Source organism: Equus quagga, chromosome 5 (assembly GCF_021613505.1).
Source record: "Equus quagga isolate Etosha38 chromosome 5, UCLA_HA_Equagga_1.0, whole genome shotgun sequence".
NCBI classification, from domain to species: Eukaryota; Metazoa; Chordata; class Mammalia; order Perissodactyla; family Equidae; genus Equus; species Equus quagga.
In genome coordinates this window covers 48,167,846-48,195,310 of record NC_060271.1, presented here as the reverse complement: position 1 = coordinate 48,195,310, position 27,465 = coordinate 48,167,846, and the positions used below count along the sequence as shown (strand labels likewise).

At 52.6% G+C, this 27,465-nt stretch overlaps 1 protein-coding gene across 7 annotated transcripts; it reads right to left on the bottom strand.

The window, feature by feature from the left end:
- On the bottom strand, positions 1-27,465 carry SLC35E2B (solute carrier family 35 member E2B). Of its 7 annotated transcripts, XM_046660839.1 has the most exons (10): positions 26,698-26,945; positions 13,416-13,884; positions 12,968-13,103; positions 12,303-12,430; positions 9,921-10,041; positions 8,055-8,108; positions 7,599-7,827; positions 3,819-3,964; positions 3,320-3,374; positions 1-1,946 (listed from the first exon to the last, which is right to left on the bottom strand). In XM_046660839.1, the coding sequence occupies exons 2-10, from the start codon at positions 13,735-13,737 to the stop codon at positions 1,821-1,823; spliced, it is 1,317 nt and encodes a 438-aa protein (XP_046516795.1). In that variant the 5' UTR covers positions 13,738-13,884; positions 26,698-26,945; the 3' UTR covers positions 1-1,820. The 7 variants fall into 7 exon arrangements, with proteins under 7 accessions (XP_046516795.1, XP_046516791.1, XP_046516790.1 ...); XM_046660835.1 differs by lacking the exons at positions 3,320-3,374; positions 26,698-26,945 and adding an exon at positions 27,358-27,465; XM_046660834.1 differs by lacking the exon at positions 3,320-3,374.

The window sequence follows — 27,465 nt, the reverse complement described above, 5'->3', positions numbered from 1 at the left end:
TTTTTCAGGTAGGTAGAATTTAATGAGATGTAATTATTGCTCTTTGTTACCAAGAGATTTGATCTCCAGGAGGGGCTGTTTTTATATTTTCCAGTTGAGAAGCCAACTAGAAAACCAGTGAACCAATTATGGGAGCCAAGGACCTGAACAGCAGGGAGGGGAAATGAGACTTAGGGAACAATTAGTGCCTTAAATTCCTTTCCTCAGTTAATTCACTCAGTCCCAGAAGGCAGGCTTCAGATGGCCAGGTGGCCAGAGCGTGCCCACTAAGTCAGGCTGCATTTGACAAGCCCCAGAACTCAAGCTTGGCAAGATGGGGAGGGCCTCAAGCACTGGCTGGCAACAGACCTGCCTTGATCAGAAATCCCACCAGGAGGCAAGATGAGGAATAAAGCGAAGAGGTTAGGAGCCTCAACCCAACACAGGCTCTGGGAGAGGAGAGCCAGGCAGGCCGGGCTGTGGTTCAGAGTGGGGTTTACCCAACAAACATGATGCATCCCAGAAGCATCTGGGCCTGTGCTTCCTTTTTAAAAAACTATTCTGTCATTTTAAGTGCAGCATAATGAAAACTGAAAACACTGCAGACATCCTTCCCGCCGCTCCCCCTGCTCATCCATTCACAAGGAAAATCTTAACATCCTCCTCGATGACACAGTTAAGGCTCAGATCCTGCCCAGCCAAGTGAGGGCAGCTGTGCCAACAGCAAGCCCTTCAGCACAGTCCGTTACACACACGAGCCCAGAACAGGAACATGAGCATCTCCCTGCCCCAAGTTAACCACCACAGATGTCCGTCCTCAACCTCCAGGGCCGGAAATCACCACTTCAGGGGTCACTGGCTGGAGCCCGAGGAGCAGGACCCTTGGGAGGCAGGAGCCTTAGTGCAGCAGACTCTGAGAGGGGCTGGGGCACCCCTCCCCTCCATGAGGGACCTTGCTTTAAGTGGTACCAGATGCTGGCAGCTCTGGGGTGGGAGAGGACGCTCCAGGTGGAAGGGGGAGAAGGCAAGGGCCCAACACCCCACCCTCAGCAGCAGGGGACCCTTGTTTCTGCACCCTGTCTGTCTCCTCTCCACTCTGCCCGGCTCAGTGGTCTCTCAGGCTGCTGTGACCTCTGTGCCCAGGTACTGGGCAATCTGGCCTTCTGTCCTAGCACTGCAGTCTCCCCAGATGGCTGAGGAGCAGAGTGGCCATTGATGGCTGGCGTGGGGAAGCTGGGTTTCCTCTGCTGACACTGAGCAGGGAGCAGTGTGCGTTGGTACCTGGACCCGGCTCTGGCTTCACAGTTGTCCCTCGCAGAGGAATGTGTGCCTGGCCTCACTGCAGCTGGAACTGCGTGCCTGGTGAGGGACATGCAGAGGCTTGCCTGGGTCCCAACCCCTCCCATGCACTCAGCAGGGGGTCAATGGGGGGGTTTTCACATTACTTGGTGATGGCTCAGTGGCAGCTGGCTCTGGTCTCTGTCCCCAGGAGCTGATATCTGGGATTCTCAAACTGAGTTCCTGTCGGTTTTGACTAAAAACCCCAGAAAGGCAGGAAAGGCTGTAGGTCCCCAGTTTCCTGCGCCCCAACTGTGACTTGTGGAGGCTGGGTGTCCCCAAGCCTGGTTTCCAGGGAGCAGGAGGAGCACAGGGGACCCATGTTGGCGTGGAGGAGAGCAGCCACAGGCAGCGTCTCAGGGCCCTGGGTGCCCGCCGAGGCTTCCGGAGCTCAGTGGTGTGGTCTGGGGTCCTTGGGGACCAGCGGCTCCACGTCGTCCTCTGGTGTCTTGCTGGTGGCTGCGGCCAGGCTCTGCATGGCCTCCCGCTGGTGCTGCTTGGCCTTATTGTAGAGCAGGACGCCGACCATCACCAGGACGGTGCCAATGGCCGACAGGCTGGTGACTCTGTTGCCAAAAACTATAATACTGAGCCAAATGGACAAGGCATGCTTCACGGTGCTGGCGACACTGCAAGGACAGAGAAGAGCAGAGAGGAAAGTTATAGCCTGGACTCAGGCCTGCGCCCAGGCCGTGGCCCGCCAACGCCAAGTGAATGGCAGCGCTGCTGCTGGCTCCACGGCAGCTGAGTGCATAGGGCAGGGCGGCGGGAGCTTGTGAGGGCTCACTCCCTTACCAGCTCCTTTTCCTTTCTTTTTTGGGGGTGCTTTTTATGAGGAAAAGCATTGAACAGAGAAGTAGAGAAATGTTATAATGAACAAACTCCCATCCTCTAGACTTAATAACTAACATTTTGCTTTATTTGCTTTATCCTTTTTTTTGACTGAAATATCTTAAAGTAAACTATAGATGTTAAGACATTTTACCCCAAATCCTTGTGCTTGCTCTCTGAAGAATGAGAAAGCTTCCCACACACCTGTGATCCCTTTACAGCACCTGAGAGAGCCCGTTTGTCAGGTAACAGTGCCGCACAGAGAACGCTGGACTTTGTCAAAATAAAGCGATACAAAATACACCAAAACATTAACAGCGTTGTCTCTCAGGTTGGGATTGTGGATAATTTAACTTTATTTTCTGTACTTTTCTGCCTTTTCCAAACTTTCTAAAATGAATAAAACAACAAAAAAGCTATTTTCTTAAAAAAAAAATCGGCTTTCTGTTGTCTTTTTTTGAACCATCACTAATGATCATTGAAAAACAAAGTTTCAGAAATATTTGGAGATAATTCCTGGCCCCAAACAGAAACAAGAATGGGTGACAGGGACAGTGACCACTATGAGCTTCAGAAGAACTGAGAAATCATGACTGTTTGCAACATTCCTGCCGACACCTGCCATGCAGGACCCAGGAAATGTGAGGGCCAGATGGCAGCGGTCCAGTCACGGCACAGCGCCTGTGGAGCCCGCACGGGCGGGTTTGGCTCCTGGACTTCTGAGCTGCAGCATGTGGCTCATGCACCGCACAGCTGCTGGGCTCAGGTGGACGTCTGAGTATTTACTGTCCTGACTTGGGCCAGATGAAAATGAGCAGAGAGAGGATCGGGGCTATTCCAGAGAGTGGCCCCGAGTGTATACACCCAGGGAAACCGGGACTGCTGCAGGTGTGGCTCAATGAGGCTTAAGTGTAGCAAGATTCAAACACATTTAGGGACAATTCCACTTCTCTGGTGACAATTCAGGAGTAAAAGAAAAAAGGACCACTGACTTACATAACAGTGTGATGTGGCAAAGCTGCCAACATCAGTGTATGGATTTCCAGGCCCGCTGGGGACATTGGCACATTCCTTTCTATTTGTTACCGGAAACTCTCCAGTCTAAATTGTACTTTCATTAAATTTGTCTAGTTATAGAAGTGAAAAGAAGCTAATGAGATGTTTAGCTCACCTCTAAATTCCCAGAGCTGCGCCATCCAACATCGGAGCCAACTGGCCACACGTGGCTATTCAAATTTAAAGTGATTAAAATTAGATAAAATTGAGAATTCAGTTCCTCCTTGTGCTCAGCACATTTCAGGTGTTCAGTAGCCACACGTGGCCCATGGTCCCAACCTGGACAGCGCAGAAATGGAACATTCCATCACTGCAGGCAATTCCATTGACGGTGCTGGACTAGACAGAAAAATACTCAAACCATTCCAAACAATTTCTATTGTAATGTAAAGATTTCTAAGGAGATTTCCCTAAAAATCCATTTCACACGCTTTACTATTTGTATTTCAAACAGCACCAATACAAAACGGCCTAGTAACTATGATATGTGGCCACAGCTGTTACTACAGCATTTTGCAGTAACAAATATCTTTTACGAAAACACCTAGATTTCAAGTGTTCTCCTCTGCAAATAACCTGGATACTGTTGTCTCTTTGGAAGTTACCAAGCTTACCTGAAAGTCACAGGGGAAATCTTCCCCATGAGGGCGTAGGCCGTGACGCTCTGCAGGTGGAACAGCACGCCGTCCGTCAGCAGCAGCAGCACGACATCCTGGTTGTAACTGAAGCTCTTCCCGCTCCTCCCAATCACAGGCAGGTCCTATGTGCCAGAACAAAAATGATGCTCTGGGGCTGGCCTGGTGGCACAGTGGTTAAGTTCGCATACTCCGCTTCGGTAGCCCAGGCTTCGCCGGTTTGGATCCTGGGTGTGGACCCACACACACTGCTCATCAAGCCATGCTGAGGCAGCATCTCACATACAAAATAGAGGAAGATTGGCAAAGATGTTAGCTCAGCGTCAATCTTCCTCATCAAAAAAAAGCAGAAAAAAACAAAGACGCTCTGTGGGGGCCCCTCCTCCATTTATCAATCATCCACGGAAAGACAGCGTGTGACCCAGTCCTCTGGGTAAACGAGCTGATGCTGAAGACAGCTCTGGAAATAGCCTTCTAGGGTGGCAACTGAACAGCATTTATCAAAATTTTAAACATGTGCATACACATGCCGATAAGACATACATGTGGCCAACAAGCACACGAAGAGATGCCTAACATCGCTAACCATCAGGGAAACGCGAATCAACACTATGAGATACCACCTCACATCCATGAGGATGGCTACTGTTAAAAAAAAACCACAAACAGAAAGTAACAAGTGCCGACAATGATGTGGAGAATTAGAACCTTTGTACACTGTTGGTGGGAATATAAAATGGTGCAGCCACTATGGAAAACAGTCTAGTCACTCCTCTAAAACACAGAATTACCATATGATCCAGCAGATCTGCTTCTGGGTTTACACCCAAACAAACTGAAAACAGGGTCTCAAAGAAACACTTGCACACTCATGTTCATAGCAGCATTATTCACAATAGCTAAGAGGTGGATATAACCCGTGTCCCTCAAAGGACGAATGGATAAACATAATGTGGTCTATCCAGACAAAGGAATATTAGCCTAAAAAAGGAAGGAAATTCCTTTTTTTTAAATTGAGATAACATTGGTTTATAACTATATAAATTTCAGGTGCACATCATATTTCGATTTCTGTGTAGACAACATCATGTTCACCGCCCAAAGACTAATTACCATCCCTCACCACACACATGTGCCCAGTCACCCACTTCACCCTCCCCCCGGTAACCACCAGTCTAATCTCTGTCTCTATGTATGTGTTTGTTGTCATTGTCTTTATCTTCTGTTGATGAGCACGATCATATGGCATTTGACTTTCTCCCTCTGACTTAATTCGCTTAGCACAACACCCTCAAGGTCCATCATGTCGTCACAAATGGCTGGATTTCATCATTTCTTATGGCTGAGTAGTATCCCATTGTGTATATATACCACATCTTCTTTATCCATTCATCTCTTGATGGGCACCCAGGTTGCTTCCTATTGTGAATAATCCTGCAATGAACATAGGGGTACAAGTATCCTTATGCGTTTGTGTTTTCATGTTCTTTGGATAAATACCCAGCAGTGGGATAGCTGGATCATGTGGTATTTCTATTCCTAATTTTTTGAGGAGTCTCCATACTGGTTTCCATAGTGGCTGCACCAGTTTGCATTCCCACCAGCAGTGTATGAGGGTTCCCTTTTCACCTCATCCTCTCCAACACTTGTTGCTTCCTGTCTTGTTAATTATAACCATTCTGACCTGAGCGAGGTGATATCTCATTGTGGTTTTGATTTGCATTTCCTTGATAATTAGTGATGTTGAAGATCTTTTCATGTGCCTGTTGGCCATCTGTGTATCTTCTCTGGAAAAATGTTCAGATCTTTTGCCCATTTTTTAATTGGGTTGTTGGTTTTTTTGTTCTTGAGATGTATGAGTTCTTTATATATTTTGGATATTAACCCCTTATCAGATATATGATTTGCAAATATCTTCTCCCAATTGTTAGGTTATCTTTTCGTTTTGTTGATGGTTTCTTTTGCTGTGAGGGAAGGAGATTCTGACACGTGCTACAACATGGGTGAACCTTGAGCATATGATAAGTGAAATAAGCCAGTCACAAAAAGACAAATACTGTGCTACTCCACTTACATGAGGTCCCTAGAGTCACCAAGTTCACAGAGGCAGAAAGTAGGATGATGGGTGCAGGGGCTGGGGGGGTGGTGAAGGAGTTCAGAACACACCTCCCCCCAACATGCCTCTTTGGCATAAGGATTATTTTGAGCTAAGGACACTTAGAAAACAGCAGGTGCAAGAAGGATGCTCTAGCCTCCCTTTTTCTTCCAAGAAGCAGGAGAGGAAGACACCCTCCCAGTACAGGAGGAAACAGTCACATCCTCAAGGACGGGAGCCAGGCTGCGAGAATTCTGTGCACAAACCTTGTTAAACCTGCCCCCGGCCCCACCCCGCCATCTTCGGCAGCCTCCCCACACAGTTCAGCCACTTTTCCACAGGTGTCGTTGCTCAACCACACAGGCAAACGCTCAGGCCTTGCCGCTTCCTGGGGTCTCTGCTTCCTCACAAGGGCTCCCGTGTCACACAAAGCTTATACTAAATAAATCTGTGTGCTTGTCTCCTGTGACTCTGTCTTATGTCAGTGTAATTCTCAGGCCCCGCTGGAGATCCCAGGAGGGGAGAGGTAAAGCCTTGTCTCCCCTACAGGTGGAATGAGGAGCTGGTGTCAAACGGGGACAGTTCCCGTTTGAGATGCTGAGTAAGTTCCGGTGATGGATGGTGGTAATGGTTGAATGACAAGGTGAACATACTTGACATACACTTAAGAAATGGTTAAAATGGTAAATTCTATGTCATGTATATTTTACCACAATAAACAATAATTTTAGATGTGCATATTCTATCAATCAACCAGTCCAATTTCAAGGATGTGTTCAGAGAAACACCCTCATCTGCTAAAGATATGCCACAAGAAGCTCCCTGTTATGTGTAGGCAACAGTAAAAAGCGCCAGGCAGCCCAGTGTCTGTCCAGGCGGCAGTGCTGGGTGAGCGCAAAGCCACACCAGGAGCACGGTTACAGACGGGGTAGCCCAGCTCCATTTGTGTTAAAGAAAGGTGTGCACAGATACATACAGATGCTTTCATACGACTAATGGGCTCTCATTACACACTACCACTATGTACAGCCACATGTCATTTAATGACTGGGACACATTTTGAGAAATGGGTCATTAGGTGACGTCATCCTTGTGTGAACATCAGAGCGAACTTACACAGACCCAGGTGGCAGAGCCTCCTGCACAGCTGGGCTCTGCGGCACTGAAACTGTGGGGCCGCCGATGTACGTGCGGCCTGTTGTCGACCGCAGCATCGTCATGCCTTTACGTGACTGTAGGTGTGAACGTTTCCAGCCACGCAGACGTGTCTGGAAAGGGCTCCTCCAGAAGGACTGAGAGGCAGACCTTCTCTCTTGTTCTATATACTCCTGCCCTGTTGATTGTTCTAAAGTAGGCATGTTATTTTAAAGTAATGATAATAAATAAGCAAGCCTAAAACCCCCCACACAAAAATTTCAGGAAACTCCCACAGCTGCTGATTGGCCTCGGCAGGCAGGTCGGCACATCAGAGACCCACGCGAGGTTTGGCTTCCACTTTCTCTCCCTTCTCCTCAGAGGCACATCGCTCACTCTCTGTGAACCATCCAGCAAAGCCACAACACACTGAGTGAGCACAGCACCTGGAGAGTTAAATCACTCTGCCCCTGAATCACTGAAGATCAACGGCAACCCAGGCAGCAAGGAGCGTCCGTGCCGAGACTCACCATGAAGAAGATCCAGGCTGGGACCAGCATGGCCACGGCGGCGGCGCTAGTGTAGAACTGCAGCTCGGCAGCCCTGCAGGGCGAGAAAGCGGCGCCTGGCCCTCTCTCCACACGGGGCGGGGGTGGCCTCCTACACACTCCACAGCAAGAGCCCTCCAGGGCGCCCAAGGCACTGGGGTTCACCTTCTCCCGTGAGGAGAGAGGGCCGGTGTGACAGCCAACATCCATGCTAGTGGAAGTTAAAAGCAGACAGAGACAGGCTGGTCGCTCAGGTGCCTCAGTAGGGCAGCTCAAAACAGGCGGGTTTTTTAATTCCAAGTTTCAACAAGGTATTTTAAAGGCCACCTATGCCAAGATGGGAAAGGTGTCAGGTCTACAGGGCATTTGCATCTTCCCACGGGGAGGGGTCCTCTTGGGCCTAGGAAATTGGAGATTACACTTGTTAATGATACTTACGAGAACCTGTATTTGTCCCCGCTCAGGAGCTTTTTTGAAAAAACATTTTGCAAACTAGAAAAAAGAAAAGAAGAGGTTACCGGTCAACACAGAAGTTAGTGTGGAACCGCAAATGGATGGAGCGCTTCCAACGCTCCCAAACCACACTGGCAGCACCCCGGGCCGGCCACTGGATGTCTGTTGTGAACAGCCCACACCAGGCATCACTCTACGACGAGGGGGCACCATGCCTGCCCCCCTTTTACAGATGGGTAAACTGAGGCAGTCAGAGGTTGAGCAACAGGCCTGAGGTTGCCCAGCTTTTAGGTGTCAGAGGATCCCAGAGTCCCTGCTCTAAGTGCTGCACAAAACGCCACTCTGAACCAAGAGTTCCCATAAATCAGCAACTACCATCGGCTGGGCACCCAGGACCCTAAGTGTGGAGCAGGGGAATGAAACTAAGCAGAATAAGACCCCAGTAGGAAAACATGGACAAAACTCCTGAATGGGACAGACAGGCCATGGAGAACACAAGGCAAGGATAAACCTGAACAGCGTCCAGCTTCCTCAGGACACGTGGACTGGCACTTAACCAATAACTCTGCTCTCTGGACTCCAGAAGCAGGGGTTTGTTTGGTTTTAATGAAAAAATTTAGTCGAGGACGAGGTCAGACAGAAGCTCTCTCGACGAAACCATAAACCTGAACAACCGTTTCAGAAACACCAAGAGCACGGACCAGGAGCCTTTCAGAGAAGTTCACTGGCTCCACCTCCCTCCTAGGAATTTCACTGCAGGACAGTGAGAAACTCAGAGAGAGACTCATGTCAAAAAAGTTCCCTGCAGATTTAAACAAAAGAATCCTTAAGTCGCAGATCATCTGCCAGGTGAAGCAGGAGGCGGTCACAGAGCTCTGGCTCCTGGAGAACAGCCAGCGCCGGGAAGCGATGCTCGTGAGATAACATGGAGTCAAGAGAACGAGATGCAGACTGCATGTGGGGTCTCACTGCTCCGTGTTTCCAGGAGCTACAGACGCAGAGCGAAAAGCCGGAACGAGATCCGTCGTACATCAGGAATGAAATTAAACATGACATTTGCTGTCACTTAGCTGTGTTATTCAGAACCTCAAGATGGGCCTGCTCTACCTTAGCAGTGACAACAGCGATAACTCTTGGACACCCGTGCTGTTGTCTCCTCTCTTCTCAGAAACAGGAGACCTAGAAGCGATTGGTCAATCTGAAAGAACAGGCCTTGCTGGGGTGGGAGTGCGGCCTCCAACAACACAGCGTGTGCAAGAGGACCCGTCCCAGACTAACCTGAACACCCGGAACGGGACGCCGCCCTCCCTCTTGCTGCAGGACAAGGAGCATTCCCGCGCTCCTCCTCCAGCACCTCACCCCACACGAGTCCGGGCCCTCACTGTCCTCTCTGCAGGGTGATGCAGGACACAGACGGGCCGCTAGGCAGGAGAGGAGCCGCCAGAGCAACTGGGGGCTCCCAGCCACCACTCCAGGAGCTGCCCCTTGTTCCAGCTCTAAGACGGCCTTTTCTGTTTTATTTAGCTTGAATGCACATATTTACATATGTGAGTAGAGCCTCGTTTACTCTGTGCATTTCAGCATTTATTAGCTACCCGTATCCCTACGATCAGTGTTTTTAAGTATCAAGACCATGTATCATCAAATTCTGGCTTGGTTTTTGAGAAAAAGTGACCTTATTGGGGTACTTACAGTTTTGCTATCTAGGAAGAGGCAGCATCAGATGTACCCAGCTTTGAATTATGGGAAGTAATTCTGAGTTAACTGGGACTTAAAGATCCATCAAGATGACGGGAAGCGAGTGCTATTTCTCGAGCATACCATGTGTGTCCCACGCTTTTCGCAACTTACCAGTCCATGATGTTGGTGGACAATGCAGCCGAAAATCCCAGAATGTTGAAGCTTATCTCGGTCGCCGTGCACAGCGCCAGGCCTGCCATGACTGGGATGAGGGAGAGGTTGACCAGCAACCCTGGAAAGGGCGCAACACACACAAAGATGGCGGTAGTCAGTCTATTTAGCTGCAAGCTCTCGTCCTGGTGCCACGGCTGCTTCCAGCCCCTCCATGAAGCCCACAGACTTTCACTTTAATTCAGAAACGAACACAGACTCTATCAGATTCTTTACGTTGGAGGGAAAATACAGCAAATAAAGTCCATGTCTGCAAATAAGTCCCATCACCCTCTCCAAAGCCAGGCACCTCTGAGGCTGTTTCTCCACGAGAGGCCTGGGCCTGGGGGCACGGTGCACCGACCGGAGCCCTGTGCTCTGAGATCCTGCCCCCACGCACACCCCTCGGCCCCACGACATCTCACTCGCAAAATGAGGCGGGAGGACGAGAGGTCGCCAGGTCATGCCATTACAAAGGGGAGCTGGGGCTGGGGGCTGCCATTTGGGCCTGGCACAGGGAGGTTCCTACAGGTCCCACGCAGACTTCATCCCTCTTCGTGTCCTTCTGAGATCTAATGAGCCACCTGGAGGTGAACGGCACGACGCCCTCAGTGCACGGACAGGCACAGGGCAGCGTCTCCACATCTACTTTGATTTCAGATACATGTTCAGTTTATTCTGAGATTCAAAGAAAACGAGGGGATGAGCCTTCTGTGTTTAGCAAAAGGGAACAAAAGCGCAGCCCTCAGACGATCTGCGTCGACCTGACAGGATGGTCCTGTCAGGTGGTGTCCCCATCACTGGACAGTGCTGTCCTGAGCAGTAACTCGGATCCTCAGGAAGATCAGTGAACCAAGGAGTCTGTGGGTCAGTCAACGCAGCAAACCCACAGGCCCTGAGTCGTCACAAAGCCGAGAGCATAAGAGAGGAAACCTGGGGTGCCAGGGTCTGCCTCTAGAGCACCCTCTCGGTTCTCCATCATTTAGCCTTGTCCTCTGGTCTGTCTGTAGATTTCTGTTGAATGACGGACATTAAGTATGAAAAGTACAGAGAGTTAGAGACGTGAGTGTGAGTTAGAGACCAGGAATGACTCGCTTCCGCTGCTGGGATGCAGGCCAGGTGTGGCAGGCGCCTGCAGCCGTGGGTGTGATCAGATTTGGGTCCCAGATGAAAGTCCAGGGCCTTGCCGGCAGTTCCCCCTTGGCAGGTCCCGCTCGCTCTTGCCTGTTCAGCCCCCGAGGCTGCTCTGCCCGGATGCCCAGTGCTACCCAAGGATTAGCAAACACTTCTGTGGGGAGGGCAGGTCGGGGTCACTTTTCTGGGTGACCTTTGGCCCTGAAATCTTGGCCCCGAGTTCTGGTCCCTCGGTCACTCTCCAGTGCCTCCCCAACAATTTCTTTCTGCTAAATTTTATCAAGATTTTCTAATTGTTCTCAGCAAGAGAGCTGGTTTGCTACAAGCTTATCCGCCACAGCTGGAAGGCAAATCATGATGTCTTAAAGTCACAAGAAATAACCCTTTTTGTACGGTTAAGCTACCTGCTTGACGTGTAATCAGGTTCATTTGTTTCATGTAGCTCACGATTTTTAGGAATGGCTTTCTGCACTTTGACTTGATTTTGCTTTACCATCAGCTAAAGCGTCCGCGTGGCTCCACAGGCACATCTGTGAGAAGGCCAGTTGTGTCCTTGTCCCCCAGCAATTCCCCCCCTCCCTCTACGGCACATAGTTGCCTTATTTTAAGATCTTGCCATTTTCTTAATTGAAGCGAATACATATCTATGTCTATTAGTGCTCATCACAGAAAAAAGATTACCTATTATATGCATTATTCTGCGCTTTGCTTGTTTTCATGGAACAATACCGGATATGCTCCTTTTTATAAAGGTTGGAAGGAGAAACAGGGACGTGAGTGTAACGTGTGGCTAGCTGGAAGGAGTCGGCCTGTCGTCAAAGGTTGGAGATTTGAAAATAGATCCCATTTGCTGACCCTTGGGGTGGACGGAGAGGTGCAGCTGAAAGCAGTGAGGAGCAGGACCAGACGGGGAGGAGGCGCTCACAGGGCGGACAGGATGTAGGAAAGGCTCCGGGACGAGGGGCTGCACCACCAGGACTGAGCCGTCCCGTCACCAGGTGCCACTTCACACGGCAAGGAAGACAGTCTTATCCTCCTGGGACAAGGGATGGCCCCTGAGGTAGGTCATTACTTCTTTACCAGCTCCTCCTCCCCCACGGAGCAGAGGAGAAAGACACCTGAAGCCAGTGAGAGGCAGCCTGTGACCCCGAAAGGTGTGAGAAGTGACGGCATCGCCGCCCGGGGGGGCCAGGCACAGGGGCCACTCACCAGTGTACTCGCCAAGGATCATGCGGGACATGATCACGGTGAAAATGGGGGCAGAGCTCTTCACAGTCTCAGCGAACGAAACCGCCACGTTTTTCAGGCTGACCAGACCCAACACCACTGTGGCGAACCTACCGGGAAGCCGACAGGAGCGTCAGGATGGTCAGACCGTCTGCAGGACAGACAGACCCTTCAGGGAGCTGGCCCGGCCACAGGCACATTGACTCCCGACCCCGCTGCCTCTCCCCCTCCCCTGTCATTCTCCAACCCGCCCCACTCACTGGCCCTCCTGGCCACTTCCTCCGGGCCAGGCCCCTCAGGAAATGGCCTTTCCACCCCACCTGCAGAGACTTCTGTTTCTCCAGCATCACCAGAGCGTCTGCCCCAGGGAGAAGGAGGCACGTTACCCTTAAACCATCATTAAATTGGTTTCATGGCTGTTCCAGAAAGAATCTGATCAAATGTATGTGCATTAAAGCCACAAAACCAAATATATTTGTTGTCCTAAAATCTACATAGTCTCACAATTTTATAAAGTTTGCACTGAAAACACACCTATGATCAGTGAATTATGATGTCAGTCAGTTGATTTCCCATTCTTAGTGATGGGTAAGACATTTTATACACAAAAAACTCAGACACTCAACCAAAAACGTCCAATTCCTTACCTCATTAGACCCACAAACAGCATGATCATGATGAAATTGGGTGGATAAGAAAGCCGGGTTTTGTGCTGATATAAACAGCAAGGAACAAATATTTTAATACATCCAATAAATGTAGTTGACAGCATTTGCACAGCACCTGAAGGAAGGAGATGAAGAGGCCAAACTGAAAAAGAGAATTATTTCCCTTCCTAGCGCAGAAGCAGACAGAACACGCCATTCCACGTTCCCAAGGTGCCCTAACCCCCCCAGCTTTCCTCTTCCCTCCTGGGGCCACTGGCTCTTCCTTGTGCTTACCACACATAACGAACTGCCCTGTGGCTCGCAGGCACCCCGAGCTCTCACCCGGGACCAGGGCCTGCTTTACCTAGCGTGCTGGGCTCTCACCCGGGACCAGGGCCCGCGTTACCCAGCATGCTGGGCTCTCACCCGGGACCAGGGCCTGCGTTACCTAGCATGCTGGGCTCCCCCTCCAGCAAGGACAGGATGTACTTGTTGAGGAAGAGAGTGCAGAAGCTGAAGAAGAACCAGAGCGTGAGGTGGAACAGGGCGCGGGAGCTCCATATGCCCAGGTCTGACTCGATGACGGTGGTCTCCGTGATGGTGATGGTGAGCACGTTCTCCTCGGGGACACTGTCACTCTTGGTGAAAACAATCTTCTCACTTCGGTGGCTGAAGAGAGAGCCCCAGGGAAGGAGTGGCTTTCCCCTGGGCTTCTCCTTGGGGCCAGGGGTGAGCTCTGCCGCTGCTTGAGGTTTTGCCGACACAGACATGCTGCTACCACAGCAAGTGGAAAGCCTTTATCTCAAGGACAGCGGCTGGCACGGGTCACTCTGCCTCCCCAGGTGCAGGGACCCCAGGAGGGAGGGCAGCGGCGATCCCAGTGGGCATGCCTCTCCCAGCAAAGTGTGGGGTGCAGGCTGAAACAGTTGGAAAAGCAAGGGCGTTAGTTCTGACTACGAAGGTGTCAACATCCACCAAGTTTTAAGCACCAATTTAACATAACTTGAAAAATGCATACATGGAATTTCAGCCTCATTTCCTTGTCTGTGTTAGTCCAACGCCCAGGATGCAGGCAGCCCTGGCCACGGTGCCCCATCCTGTTGGCTGCCTTCCCTTCACTGGCCCTGTCTTGTCGTCCCAAGACCCCTGGCCCCTGAGGCTGGTTCAGTTCAGCCCAGGCCTGAGGTCTGTGCCACCTGCTCCCTGAGGCAGTCAGAAGTGCTCTGCACCTTCCCACCCATTCTGGGACCAGTGGAAGCCACGGAGGAGACGGGCCACCACCCTGGGCCTCTCCCCTTATGGATCTTGTCCCATAAAAGCTTTTCAGGCTGGGCTTTCCCAGGCCCTAACTGACTTTAATATTTTACCCAGCATTTTGAGTTCTTTTTATTTTATTTTTCCTTCTCCTCAAAGCCCCCCAGTACATAGTTGTATATTCTAGCTGTGGGTCCTTCTAGTTGTGGCATGTGGGACCTGCCTCAGCGTGGCCTGATGAGTGGTGCTAGGTCCACGCCCAGGATCCAAATGGGCGAAACCCTGGACCGCCGAAGAGGAGTGCGTGAACTTAATCATTTGGCCGCGGGGCGGACCCTTGCGCTGTTCTTCACAGGAGGACTGAGCTCCCACTGTCAGACACTGAGTTAAAACCCACCCATTGGGTTTTAAACTTCAATCATGGTACTTTTCATTTATGGACGTTCTGCTTGGTTCCATTTCAAATTGGCCTGTTTTTCTCACAGCATCTTGTTCTTTCCTTAACTTTCTGATGTCTTCTTTCCATCTTCTATTTTACTGTCTCTGATAGTTGATCACCCAAAGACCTCCGCAGTGTGACCCTGCTTCCTGCATGCGTCGGGTGCCACTGGCTCGTGGTGGACAGTTCCTGGTGCGCGTCATCACCGCCTTCAGCAGGACCTGAGACCTGGGGCCCTGTGCACCCGGGCCGAGGGAGCTCCTTCTCGAGTTGAGGGTGCGCCTTTAAACAGGCTTGGGTCTGCCTCTGCCAGGGGCCCCAGCGGTGTCACCAGCCCAGGACCGACTTTATGGTTTCTGGACAAACCCTCAACACACCAAACTCATGCCCGCCTGGTACTCAGGCCCATGGTCGTGATTTCCCTCATAAGTCAGGACTGGTCTTTCTCCTGTGCTGGGAGGCAAATTTTTCAAGGTTCTCAGTGACAACTGCCTGTGCCATCTCAGGAGGGCCAGGGTCCAACCTCCTTCCTCAGGGATGTCACATCCAAGTCCCTGGGCCGCCACCACCCTGCCCAGGCAGCCTCATATGGGCTGGCCACTCGGACTGCCTATTCCTCCCCAGTTTCTGACATCTGAGGTTTCCTTGTGTTATGCAGAGCTCAGTCATACATCTGAAATGACGCCTATTATATCTTATCCCTAATTTCCAGGCGTGCAGAGCAGGAGGTATTTGGGTGTTGAGCTAGCTGCACCACACTCCAGGGGGTTGTGCTCCTCTCCTGCCTGCCGGCACTCAACAGGGACACATGCTGTCACCTCCTGGCCGAGCTCCCCTAGGAGCTCAGGCTGCCCACCCCACTGCTTCCTGCTCATCTGCCTACAAGAGCTTAGAGGTCCCTCAAACCCAAGTGGTCCACACTGCACTTGTGTCTTCCCCGCACCAGGAACCTGGCTCCAGCCGTGCGCCCAGGTGACGCAGCCCCAGACGCGCTGAGTGCCCTCCTGCCCTCCCTCGGCCCCCAGCGTCCACCCGCCTGTCCATCTGGTGCTCTCGGTCTGCCCAGTCACACACTAGCTCAGCACCATGAGGTCCCAGGGAGCACCCTCAGCTCCTCCATGCCACCCACCTGCACCCTGACCCTCGGCACAGCAGGGCAGCCTCCCCAGACCACAATGGGTGTGCGCCCGGCCCTCCCACGGGCACTTACTGTCCCCGGGATACCCGCAAGCTCTTGAGCTCCTTGGGCCACAGCACCAGGTCTCCACTAAAATGCCCACTTCCTTCTTATTCTTCTCCAGCCCTTGTTCGGGGCAACAACATGCTAGGAGCAAAACCTCTGCAGGCTCGGGAATCCCCTGCAGCCGGACTGGCTGCACCCTGAGTTGGAGATGTGGGGAATCTATGCTCCAACCCCAGCCCCCACTGCCAGGGACAGGGGCCTGGCTGCAAGTGGACGTGAAATGCAGGAACAAAGCCCACTGCTATGGTGCAGGGTCCCTAAGAGCAGAGAGAGAGCACCCCACCCGAGGGCCCCTGGGTCCCAGACTGCGCCTCCTGGGCTCCTTACCACAGGAGCCAACCAATGCTGTCTGTGGATGCCCAGCATCCTGGCCTCCTGCCGGGCCCTCTCCTAGACTGGCCGCACCCCCACCTGCCTGGGGCCTTGCACCCCTGCCCTCTCTCCCTGCTCCCTCCCACCTCCAGGACACAAGCACCACCGGGCGTGGGCTCTACCTTCCCAGGAAAGCTCCTCGTCGGGGCCCAACCCTAATTCCGAGGCCCCCAACAGCATCAGGTCCCTCTCCTCGAGGACTCTGTCATGGTGTTTGTCACACGTACCCCACAGCCACCACCGAGTTTCGAAAACCAAACCTGTTTGCAGGGCAAGGAGTTGACGCTCAAGATGTACCCACGGCACCAAAAAACACCACAAAGAGCAAAGGCAGGTGCTACAGGCCCAGCCGGCAACCCACCATCCCTCCTCCACCAGGTGCAAGACGAAGCTCGGGTTCAAAACGTTCGTTTTCCTGCCCCCTCTGGGGCCACAGGGCGGTAATGCTGTGAACTGTCCTTGCGGAGGCACGGCCGTACAAGGAAGCAGGGTCTCACCTTCCTCCCTGCCCAGACTGGCAGGGGTCCTCGGTGCAGCTGCACGCAAACACCTCGAGCTCAGACAGACAGACAGGTGTCCAGCTCTGCCTGGACCAGTGAGGCCAGAGAACTGCGGGGGAAGTCCGAGTACCTCGTTGCCTCAGTGACCTTTTGCCCCTTGGCTGATGCTCAAGTGTGACCAAGCGGGGAGCCGCCAAGCTGGAACTGCCCCACCGAGGCACTCACAGTTCTGTTACTGTCACCGACTGTCCCCACTGACTGTTGGAAACAGCCGACAACACAAATGCAAATAGATTCCGATCGAAACTGTCGATGTGACCCTTCAGGAGTCACTGAGAGTGACAGGGAACGAGAGAGAAACCATAGCACTTGGCCAAGGCTGAAGCAGGAAGAGAGCTGATGGCCTGGGGACTTGGGCGCTTCAACTCTCACCAAAACCCGCTTCGGGAGGTCTTTCCTGCAGCATTTTTGTTAGTAGCAAAGCACAACCTGAATGCCTTTCCACGGGAGGAACAAGCACCAATCTGCTCGTGGGGCTGGACCCCAGGTAGTCAGAGGGGCCTCGGCCTCACGAGCCAACGGGGAAATTTTACAGCTGCCGCAGCAACAACACAACAAGGCTGAGTCGGTGGAGGAGGGGTCCGGCAATGGGGAGACACACAATATGGTTCCACAAAAAGCTGTTAAATATGCCAAAACACTACTTACTGTTTAGGAAAAAACATAAAAAGTCTTGAAAATGAGTGAAGAACAGAGAAGTCAACGCCGCGGTTATCTCGTGGAGGATCAACAGGACCAGGGACAGGGCCCAGAGGAAAAGCAAAAACATGTCACACAGCACGGGATGTGCGTGGGCAGGCACCGTGTTATTTCCACACTGCCCTGCAAGCTTGAGATTTACACACGGAAAGCATCCCGTGTCCCATGAGCAAAGTCCGTTGCCAGAAGCACAGCCTCTCCCGGGTCCTCAGGGTCCCTGTTGAGCCACACGTGCGCCCCCAGATCTACAGACGCCTGTTTAGACCAGAGCCCACACAGTCGGAGCCAAACCTTCGTTTTCTTATGGATTCCGATTTCAGGCTGGATCAATGGCCAGTGTTGGACGGAGGGAAGGAGTGGCCGGAGGGCGGGTGGGCAGCACTGGTAGCAGGTCCAATTGCCGGCCCGCCCTTCCCTGGCCCCAAGACCCAACTTCAGAGTGAGTGCTTCCTGGGTGACCTGGGCTAGCCTCCCAACGGCTGGCCCCTCAGGGCTCGGGTCTGACCTGTGCCCTGGGAAGTTTCTGGTCAGGTGGCACTGCGCTGCCCTCCTCCCATGCACAGGGAGCCAGAGGCTGGGCTTCCAGAGCAGAACACAGCAGGTGCCGGGGACCCAGATGCCCAGCCACTCGTGGGCTCTGTCAACAGACCAACGCTGTGTCCACTTGCAACCAGAGCAGGGTCCAGGAAGCCCAGGACGAACGCTCTGGCCACCAGGAAACACTCGCCCTCCAGGGCACAACCTTGTGACCATCGAATCTGCACAAACAGCCCAGTCTGGTAAAGGAGCGATGCAATGGCTGGGAGCCCAGGAGCAGGGAGGCCCCACTTGGCCTCTGCACCCAGCCAAGGAAACCGCTCTTCCTGGGCCACTGGAGGGGACAGGGGCCCTCTGAGTGCACACAGCTTCTGTATCAAGTCCAAATGCCTCTGGAGTCAAAGCAGGGCTTTGAACATCTTAAAAAATGAAAGTAGGAGCTGGCCCGGTTGCCTAGTGGTTAAGTTCATGTGCTCTGCCTCAGTGGCCTGGGGTTCACAGGTTCAGATCCTGGGTGCAGACCTACGCACCACTCATCACTCATGCTGTGGGGGGCATCCCACGATAGAGGAAGAGGCATAGATGTTAGCACAGGGCCAATCTTCCTTACCAAAAAAAGGGAAAAGAATATGGACCCCAGGTGCAGATGATGTTGGTGCCATTTAGCTCCTTCCCTACAAAGCTCACTAAATCACATCCAGGTATCTGAGCTGTCTGCTTGACTTTGTTGAGTTAGCACAAACCCACGTGGGAGGGGAGAGAGGTGAGGAGGCAAGAATGTCAAAGCTGGCCACAGAGGGGCCGAGGCCTGGAGAGCAGAAAGCGCGCTCCAGACTCCTCTGGGACTCCCGGGGTGAGGGGTAGGGTGGGGCCGAGGAGCTGGAATAAGAAGGAAGCAGCGCAGGAGCAGCAGCTGCAGACTGGGCTGCGCGAGGCCCTGGGCTGTGATGGAGGCTGAGAGCCAGCAGGAAAGCAAACACTGAGGACGAGAGGGGCCTGGCCATGGCCCTCCAGGCAGGAGGCCAGAAGGAGCTTCTCTGGGGAGTTCAACAGGCAAAGGACAGACCTTGAGCAGGAATATTGGGGCCCCAGGAAAAGGCCTCGACAGAGGACACAGCTGAGCAGAGGCAGAGCCTCTGGTCAACCTCAGCGCCCACTGGGAGAGGAGTGCAGGCAGGGAACTGGAGAAACGAAGCAAAGAGGAAGAAGAGGAAACAAGGCTGCAGGAAGAGAGCTCGGAGAGAGAGACACGGCTGAGACCCTGGGAGAGGTAAGCAATGAAATGTGCACGGACAAGGAGATGTGACTGTAAAAATAACCATGAAGGGCCCCGGGAGCCAAGAGCGGGGCAGCAGAAGAGAAAATATCACCAGGGGCCTCTGGATTCATGCTGGGGGCAGACAGGCTCCCAGGAAGCTCCAAGTTGGGATGGGAAGAAATGTGAGGGGCTCCGAGGACCCCTCAACAAGCAGCATGGGGAGCTCGAGGTGGCAGGGGTCCTGCTTTGAGCCACCCCCTACAGAGGCGGAAGTGGCCCCAGCCGAAGATCGCCACCTGAAGGAGAAGTAATCTACACTGGAGAAAAGCTTCCGCCATTCAGGCTGGAGGACCTTTGCAAATGAGTATCAATGGATGAGGATCAAAGATCAAAGATCAGCCCCACCCCTTGAGAGGCGGCCAGTGGGGGAGAAGCTGCCACCTGGCAGCTCCAGGGAGGGACAGCTGGAGCCCAGGATGAGGTCCTGGAGCTCTCAGATGCACAGCATGCAGTGGTGTGGACAAAGAAGCCACCGGGAATGTCTAGAGATGAACCGTACAACTGCTGAGAGAAAATTCCATGAGGTCTTTGCAGAGTTTCTGTGTCTACTAATGACAGAGGGAGACACACGACTTTACCGTGGAGAAACTGCAGACATCACCCAAGCAAGTGGTCAAAGTTGGAATCACCAGAAATGAGACAGACACACACCGTGTCCCCCCCGGTCTGAGGCACAGAGAAGAGCAGGTCATCGCTCCTGTGGTTCTCCTGCCACAATCACAACCACAAACCTAACTGAGAAAATGCCAGACAAATCCAAAGGGATGCAGGTCACAAAACTCAAGGATTGGATGAGACCAAGGGGACAAGACCACCTGACCAATGTGAGGCACCAGATGGGATCAAACTCCAGAAGAGGGACACAAGTCAGCTACAGCCCAAAGGTGAATTGGTCTGTGGATGAGCTGACAGTCTTGTATCGACGTTTGGATTCGGCACAATCCTACTGTACCACTGCGCTAAACCTACTGAGATCACGTGAGATGTCAGCACCGTGGAGGCTCGGAGACACTGGATGGAAACTTCTGCAAATCTCCTGCAAGGCTACGAGTTTCTCAAAATAGAAGTTGGAAAATTTTGAAATAAAAATCAACTTGGTGGAGCCAGCCCCAATGGCCTAGTGGTTAAAGTTCGACACGCTCTGCTTTGGCAGCCCGGATTCACTTCCCAGGTGCAGAAGCACACCACCTGTCCCTCAGCAGCCATGCTGTGGTGGCGGCTCACATAGAAGAATCAGGACTTACAACTAGGATGTACAACCACACACTGGGGCTCTGGGGAGGAGAAAGAAAAGAGGAAGATTGGTAACAGATATTAGCTCAGAGCAAATCTTTCCCAGCAAAAAAACCACACCCCAACTCAACTGATGGGTTAAACAGAAAAGACAGAGCCGAATAAAGTTATTGCATTTGAAAAAATGTCTGCGGGAATTATCTAGAATGCAGCACAGAGACATGAGACTAAAATATCAAAGAGACAGTAACCAAAATATGGAGGAAACAATGAGAATACAAGTTTCAGCAGGAAAAAAGAGAGAAAGCAGGCTATTTAAAGACGTAAAGGGGCCACCCGATGGCAAAGTGGTTAAGTTTGCGCGCTCTGCTTTGGCAGCCCAGGGTTTCGCAGTTTGGATCCTGGGCACAGACCTAGCACCGCTCATCAGGCCATGCTGAGGCAGCGTTCCACATGCCACAATCAGAAGGGCCTACAACTAGAATATACAGCTATGTACTGGAAGGCTTTGGGAAGGAGAAGAAGAAGACGAAAAAAAAAAGAAGATCGGCAACAGATGTTAGCTCAGGTGCCAATCTTAAAGAGGTAAAGAAGGCAAAATTTCGAGAACTGATGGAAAATATGAGTTTTGGAATCCCAACATATCCTAAGTAGAATAAATCAAAAGAAACCCACATGAACACACATTATGATGAAACCACAAGACATCAAAGAGAAGATCGTCATGCACCCAGGCACAAAGCACAGATCGCCCACCCGACAGCAATACCAAAATCACACGGAGCAGACAGAGACGTGGGGAGGGCCAGCCCGAGGCTAACGAGGCCGCCCCTAAGGGCCAGAGGGAGGGCGTGAAGGAGGTGGGAACGACCCCAAGGCGGCAGCAGACGCACATTCTTTTTTTTTTTTTTAAAGATTTTATTTTATTTTTCCTTTTTCTCCCCAAAGCCTCCCGGTACATAGTTGTATATTCTTAGTTGTGGGTCCTTCTAGTTGTGGCATGTGGGATGCCACCTCAGCATGGCCTGATGAGCAGTGCCATGCCTGCGCCCAGGATTCGAACCGGCGAAATCCTGGGCCACCGCAGCAGACTTAACGACTCAGCCACGGGGCCGGGCCCCCTAGATGCACCTTCTTAAACAGTTACAACTTAGGGAACCTTGCTAACGTTCCACCTGCTTAAAAAACAGAAACAAGTAAATCAAAATCTCTAAAACGCATACAAACCGAAATGTTTGAACCAAACTGTAAATCAAATGAATAATCAAATCACAGCGAAAAGAGAAGAAGAATCAACCCAACTAACTTCCCACACAGCATCTAGGACGCAGGTGCTCAGATCAGAGACAAAACGAAAGAGCTCTCAACAGACTGACCTCTCAGCGGCAGGAGTCACAGGTTAGGAGTTCTGGATTGAACAAATAAGTGACTATGCTGTAGATAACAGGAGCGAGATTTGTTACTGTTGGCGAAGACAGTAACATACAGAAAGGAGGGAGGAGAGAATGAGTCCTGCGGTGCGGGCCTGCCTGGAGGTGTCAGGTGTCAGAACTCATGGTTTTGACAGAGATGGACAGACGGATAGAGGGAGGCAGGCACACTGCGCTTGTGCACAGCACTTCTATTTCTGTATCTCACAACTTGGTCCACCGAGGGGTCTGGTGGCAAAAACACCCCAATGGCAATGAGTGCACCCACGGCCCTGATGTTGCTTCTCAATGTCACTCTCCACCGAACGAACCAGCTCCTGGGAGGGAATGGCCGATTCTAGGGCTGGGGCATTAGCTGGGCCAGAAAGAAAAGAACTGCTCAAAGAATGATGGGGACAGGTAAAAGGACACAGGAGCAAGCTGAGGGAACGCCCTTGAGTGGAATCCGGGGCAATTTGAGAGGGAAAGTGAATGATGCCTCAGTAATGGGTTAGAACCACTGAGCAAAATAAGGCCCCATGCCCACAGTGAGGGCAAGCGAGGAAGAAGAGGAAACTCTTTTTGGAGGTACAAAGTCAACTGCCCAAGGCCAAAGGGACGAGGGAGTTGGAAAAATCACCATTTGGCAACCACCACTGTAATCAGACTAACAACCAACTCGGGCAAGAGTCACCAGCAGACGTTAAAGCTGCTGGGAGAAAGTTCAGACATAACAGGATAGTGGTATTCCCACAAGGCCCGTGTTAATTACAAAGGAACGTTGTGGAAGCGCAAAGGGTAAAAGATAAGCAACACTTCCTCAAAGGAGGAGAAAGTGGGGGAGGGGGACCTGCCTGTCAAGATCAGAGGATGTTCAGGGCATGCGATGTGCCAATGCAGACAGACAAATACGCAAATGAAGAAGAACACAGGGCCCAGAAGCAGGGCTACACGTAAGTGGAATCTGGAGGTCTGACAGGGCGGTGGTGTTGACCAGGGAAGAAAGAAGGCCTCTCAGTCTACAGTGCCAGGAGAGTCGTTATCGCCACCAGGAAAAAGAACCTGCATCCTTATCTCACAATTCGAGACAAAGAGCCCTCAGTAACATCACAGGGCACTTCCTGTGAACCACGCAGGGTCTGAGCGAGCATTTCACATCATCAGCTCAACACACCTCCACCACAACCCTCGAGAAAGCACTGCTGTCACCACACAAGCCACACGCAGTGAAGAGTTGGCCGCACGGCAGCACTCCACTGTGAAACCGAAACGTGTAAGAGAGTGTCTTTCTGATCTTCGAACCCAAAAAGCACCCAAAAAGCACTACCCACAAAAGAAAACATGGACAAAACAGACTCAATTGGCTAAATTAAGAACTTTTGTTTCCTGACAATACACTATAAAGTGAAACAACAAGCAACAACCTGGGAGAAGAGAGTTACAACACGACAAACGGTTAATATCCAGGATACATAAAGAATTCCTCCAAGTGGATAGGAAATATAGGCAAAAACACATCAAAGAAGATTTCTAAATGACCAATCAGGACAAGAAAGGCTGCTATATTAGCTACTTACGGCCCTAAAATAAATCACCCCACAGCCAGCAGCTTAAAACCAAAGCATGCTCGTGACCTCACAGTTTCTGCCCTGCCGGCTGCCTCTGGCTCGGGTCTCTCACGCGGCTGCCGGCTGCTGCCATGATGGTAGCAGGGGCCGCAGGCTCACCGAAGGCTCGACCAGGGCTGCACGACCTGCTTCTAAGCGCACTCACGGGGTTCCTGTGGCTGCTGGCGGAAAGCCTCCCTTGGTCCCTTGCCTGACGTGGGCCTCCCTCAGGGCTGCACGCAAGCTGGCACCTGGCTTTCAGCAGTGAGAGAACACCCAAGAAGGAAGCCGAGTCTTTCTGTAAGCTCATCTCAGAAACAGCCTCCCTTCACGCTTGCTGTGTGGCATTCATTAGAAGTGAGCCCCGGGGCCAGCCCCATGGGCGAGTGGTTGAGTTCGCACACTCCCCTTAGGCGGCCCAGGGTTTCACTGGTTTGGATCCTGGGCACAGACATGGCACCGCTCATCAGGCCATGCTGAGGTGGCGTCCCACACAGCACAACCAGAGGGACCTGCAACTAGAATATACAACTGTGTACCTGGGGGGCTTTGGGGAGAAAAAGGAAAAAATAAAATCTTAAAAAAAAAAAGAGGTGAGCCCTGGGCCAGCCCACCCTCCAGGAGGAGAGATCACAGAGGGTGTGAACATGGGGATGAGACCATGGGGGTCATCCTAGAGGATGCCTACCACAGGCACTCAGCCTCCGTAGGAATCAGGGAACCGAAGAGTAAAACCCCAGTGTGAAGGCATTTTACACCTCCCACATTGGTGAAAACCAACAAGTTTGACAACACCAACAGTTGTTGGACAGAGTCTGATCAAGAGGAACTCACACATCACTAGTGGAAGTGTGCACTGGCACAAGCACTGTGGAAAATAATTTGGCATTACCTTGAAAGGTACCCATGTTTATACCCTTACAAACCAGCAATTGCATCCTAGAGAATTCCCCTAGACAAAGTCCTCCATGTGTGCACGGGGAGACCCATGCAAGAATGTCCAGAGCAGAACTGTTCATCATCACAACAACTGGGGAAACCCAACTGTTTACCTGCAGGGGAATGAAGACATGGATTGTGGGATTTTCACATCATGCAACATTGGATAGCAGTGAAAATGAATAACATACAGCAATACGCAAACAGGGCTGAGTGACATACAGGTTTTCTCAACACAGATGATGGCTGATCAAATGAAATCAACGTTTATCATCGGGAATCACCCTCTCTGGGATGCAACAGAGACACTCAGAGGCTGTCCTAGGCATCACGCGTAAAAGCTGGGAGGAGCTGGAGGCCAGCGGGGCCTGAGCTCAGAGGGTCCTGCTCGCCGAGGTCCTGGCAGGACCACAGCTGCCTTTCCAGCCCCTGGTTTGTGTGTGTCCATGCCCTTCTTCTTTCTTAGTTCGTGTGTTTCAAGTTGCTTTCAGTGAGAAGCAATTCTTGTCCTGCAAAACACTGAAGGTCAGTGACCCTAATCCAACAATGAAAAATTGACTTCAGGAGTCAACAGCCGACCTCATCCGAGTCAGCCTGGAAATAGGTGGACCAGGATGGATGTGGGCGCACGGAGCGCTGGCTACCCACCCAGGTCACTGGAGACCATGTGTGAGGTGTCTCCCCCTCAGACCATAGCACAAATAACAGGAACTGAACCGTAGCGTTTCCCGCCCAGCAAGGAGCAGGCAGCCACTGAGCTGCCTTTGCTAGGCCAGGGCTGGGCTCTTAACCTTTCTCTCGCCCTGAGCCGTCCTCAGAAGGTGCACATGTAGGACTAGAAGGAAACCAGCTCTACTGAACTGTGATGACACGTCACAGGAAACAGATCTGTGGCATCTGTACTTCGTAAAAGCACTGCGCTACACGACAGGGGCTAAACCGAGTCCAGCCTCCGCTGACCCCCACAGGGACAGGCTCAGGGTCAGCTGGGACGGCTCCTGGGCTCTAAACAGAGACAGAGCTGCGGTGCGGCTGGGACCGCCGCGGTACACTCACCACTGAAGAAAAGTTCAGCAAGAGGTTAGTGAAAATAAAGATATCAGCGTCCCCCATCCAATTTTGCACACCCCGAGGTTCTAGGGCCGGTCAGCAGGAGGTTAAGTATCCCTGTTCTACAACAAACAACTTAAGATGTTCTCCTGGTGAGGAAATCTAGGTTAGCTCACACTGTCAGCAGGGCACTGCAGAGAAGATGCATGAAAGTCTGCAGACGTTGTGCACTGCAATTCAGAAAATCCACCTCTGGGAATTTATCTTAAAGAAACCATCCAACAAAGGTCCACGCTTGTACACACAAGATGTTCAACCAGCTTTGTTTTTAAGACCCAGAAACTGGACACTATCCAAGTGTCAAAGGAGGAGTTTGTAATAAACTCTGGCAGTCACATAACGGGCACTGTAGCCCTACAAGTCTGACAAAAATGTATTTATCACAAAGTCAGAGCAGAGTTACAAGACCTTTGTACAGTGTGCTCTGATTTTAAAAGTACAAATGGTTCAGAACAACATGTACCAAGTCACCAACAGTGGTCAGCTCTGGGAGGCGGGTTCTCAGACCCACTAACCTTTTATTTCTTGTTTCTTTTCATCTCTTTATTTTCTAATGTGACTGAATTGAAAACTAATTATTTTAATGCAAAGCCCTCCTACTCTCTCTAGACAGCCCGTGTCATGCTGTTCAACACTGTTTCACTCTGCTTTAAAATGTTACTTGCAAACTTAAATATTTTGGAAAAATACATTGTATCTATTAAAAAAACAAAACCAAACTAAAAAGCCACCGAACAGAAACTCCACTTCGAAACAGCAGCTTTTCCTTTGACGGCAGCGGTGAGCCACGCGTTCAACGGCTTCAGCGCGAGGACCGCGGGCGCCGCCTGGCCGTCCACACGGCCCGCAAACCGGCTAACGGACTCCGGCCCAACTGGGAGTCACCACCCGGTTCCCGAGCCGACGTCGCCAGCCCAGCCCCGCGGGCCGCCCGCCGCCTCGCTGCAGCCCTGGGCAGGAGGGACGCCAACGACGACGACCTCGCGGGCAGCGCGGCCTGCGGTCTTTACCTGGTCCTTCCGCGGCCGCTGCACCTGCGGCTCCAGGTCCGGGGCCTCGAACGCCCCGCGCCCCGCCGCCCGCCTGTGTCCCCGCCCGGCGCGGCCCTGGGCGGAGGCGAGGAAGGGGCGGGGGTGGGGACGCGGCCCGCCCCGGAGCCCCGCGCTGCCCGGAGCCGCGAGGCCCGGCGTCCAAACGGGGGCCCCACGCCGGCTGCCCGGAGCCGGTGACAGCGGGCCTGTGAGGCGGGGGCGGGAAGACGCTCCGCGAGGTGGAGGCTGATCCAAGGAGCGGACGGGCGGGATGGAGAAGCGACGGTCCTACCGGCCGCAGAGCTGTCCTTTCGGGGGAGGGGACAGCTCAGGCCGAGAGGGGCAAGGGAGTGCAAAGGCCCTGGGGTGGGCCGACCGGCCGTGACGGCAAAGGACGGGGTCCGAGGGCCGTGGGAGGAGGGGAGGCGGCCGCTGGCGGCGCCGCTATCGCTTGCTTGATTCGGCGCTTCCGCGCGAACCGGCGCGCGCCCTCGGGAGGGACCCGGACGCGGCGCACGCGGGGTCTGCCCCCGACGCGAGCGGAAGCCGCCGGGGTGGGGAGCCGGCCCGCGCCCCCGGAGGCGGAGCACCCGGGCTTCCCGCGCCCGCCGCCCCTCCGGGGGGAAGCGCAGCTCCTACCCCGCCGCGGCTCCTCCACCGCCGGCCGCGCACGGCCTCTGCGCGCATCGGGGACGCGGCGGGCGCCCGGGGCCTCGCCCTCAGCGCGGGCCGGCCGCAGGGCCACCC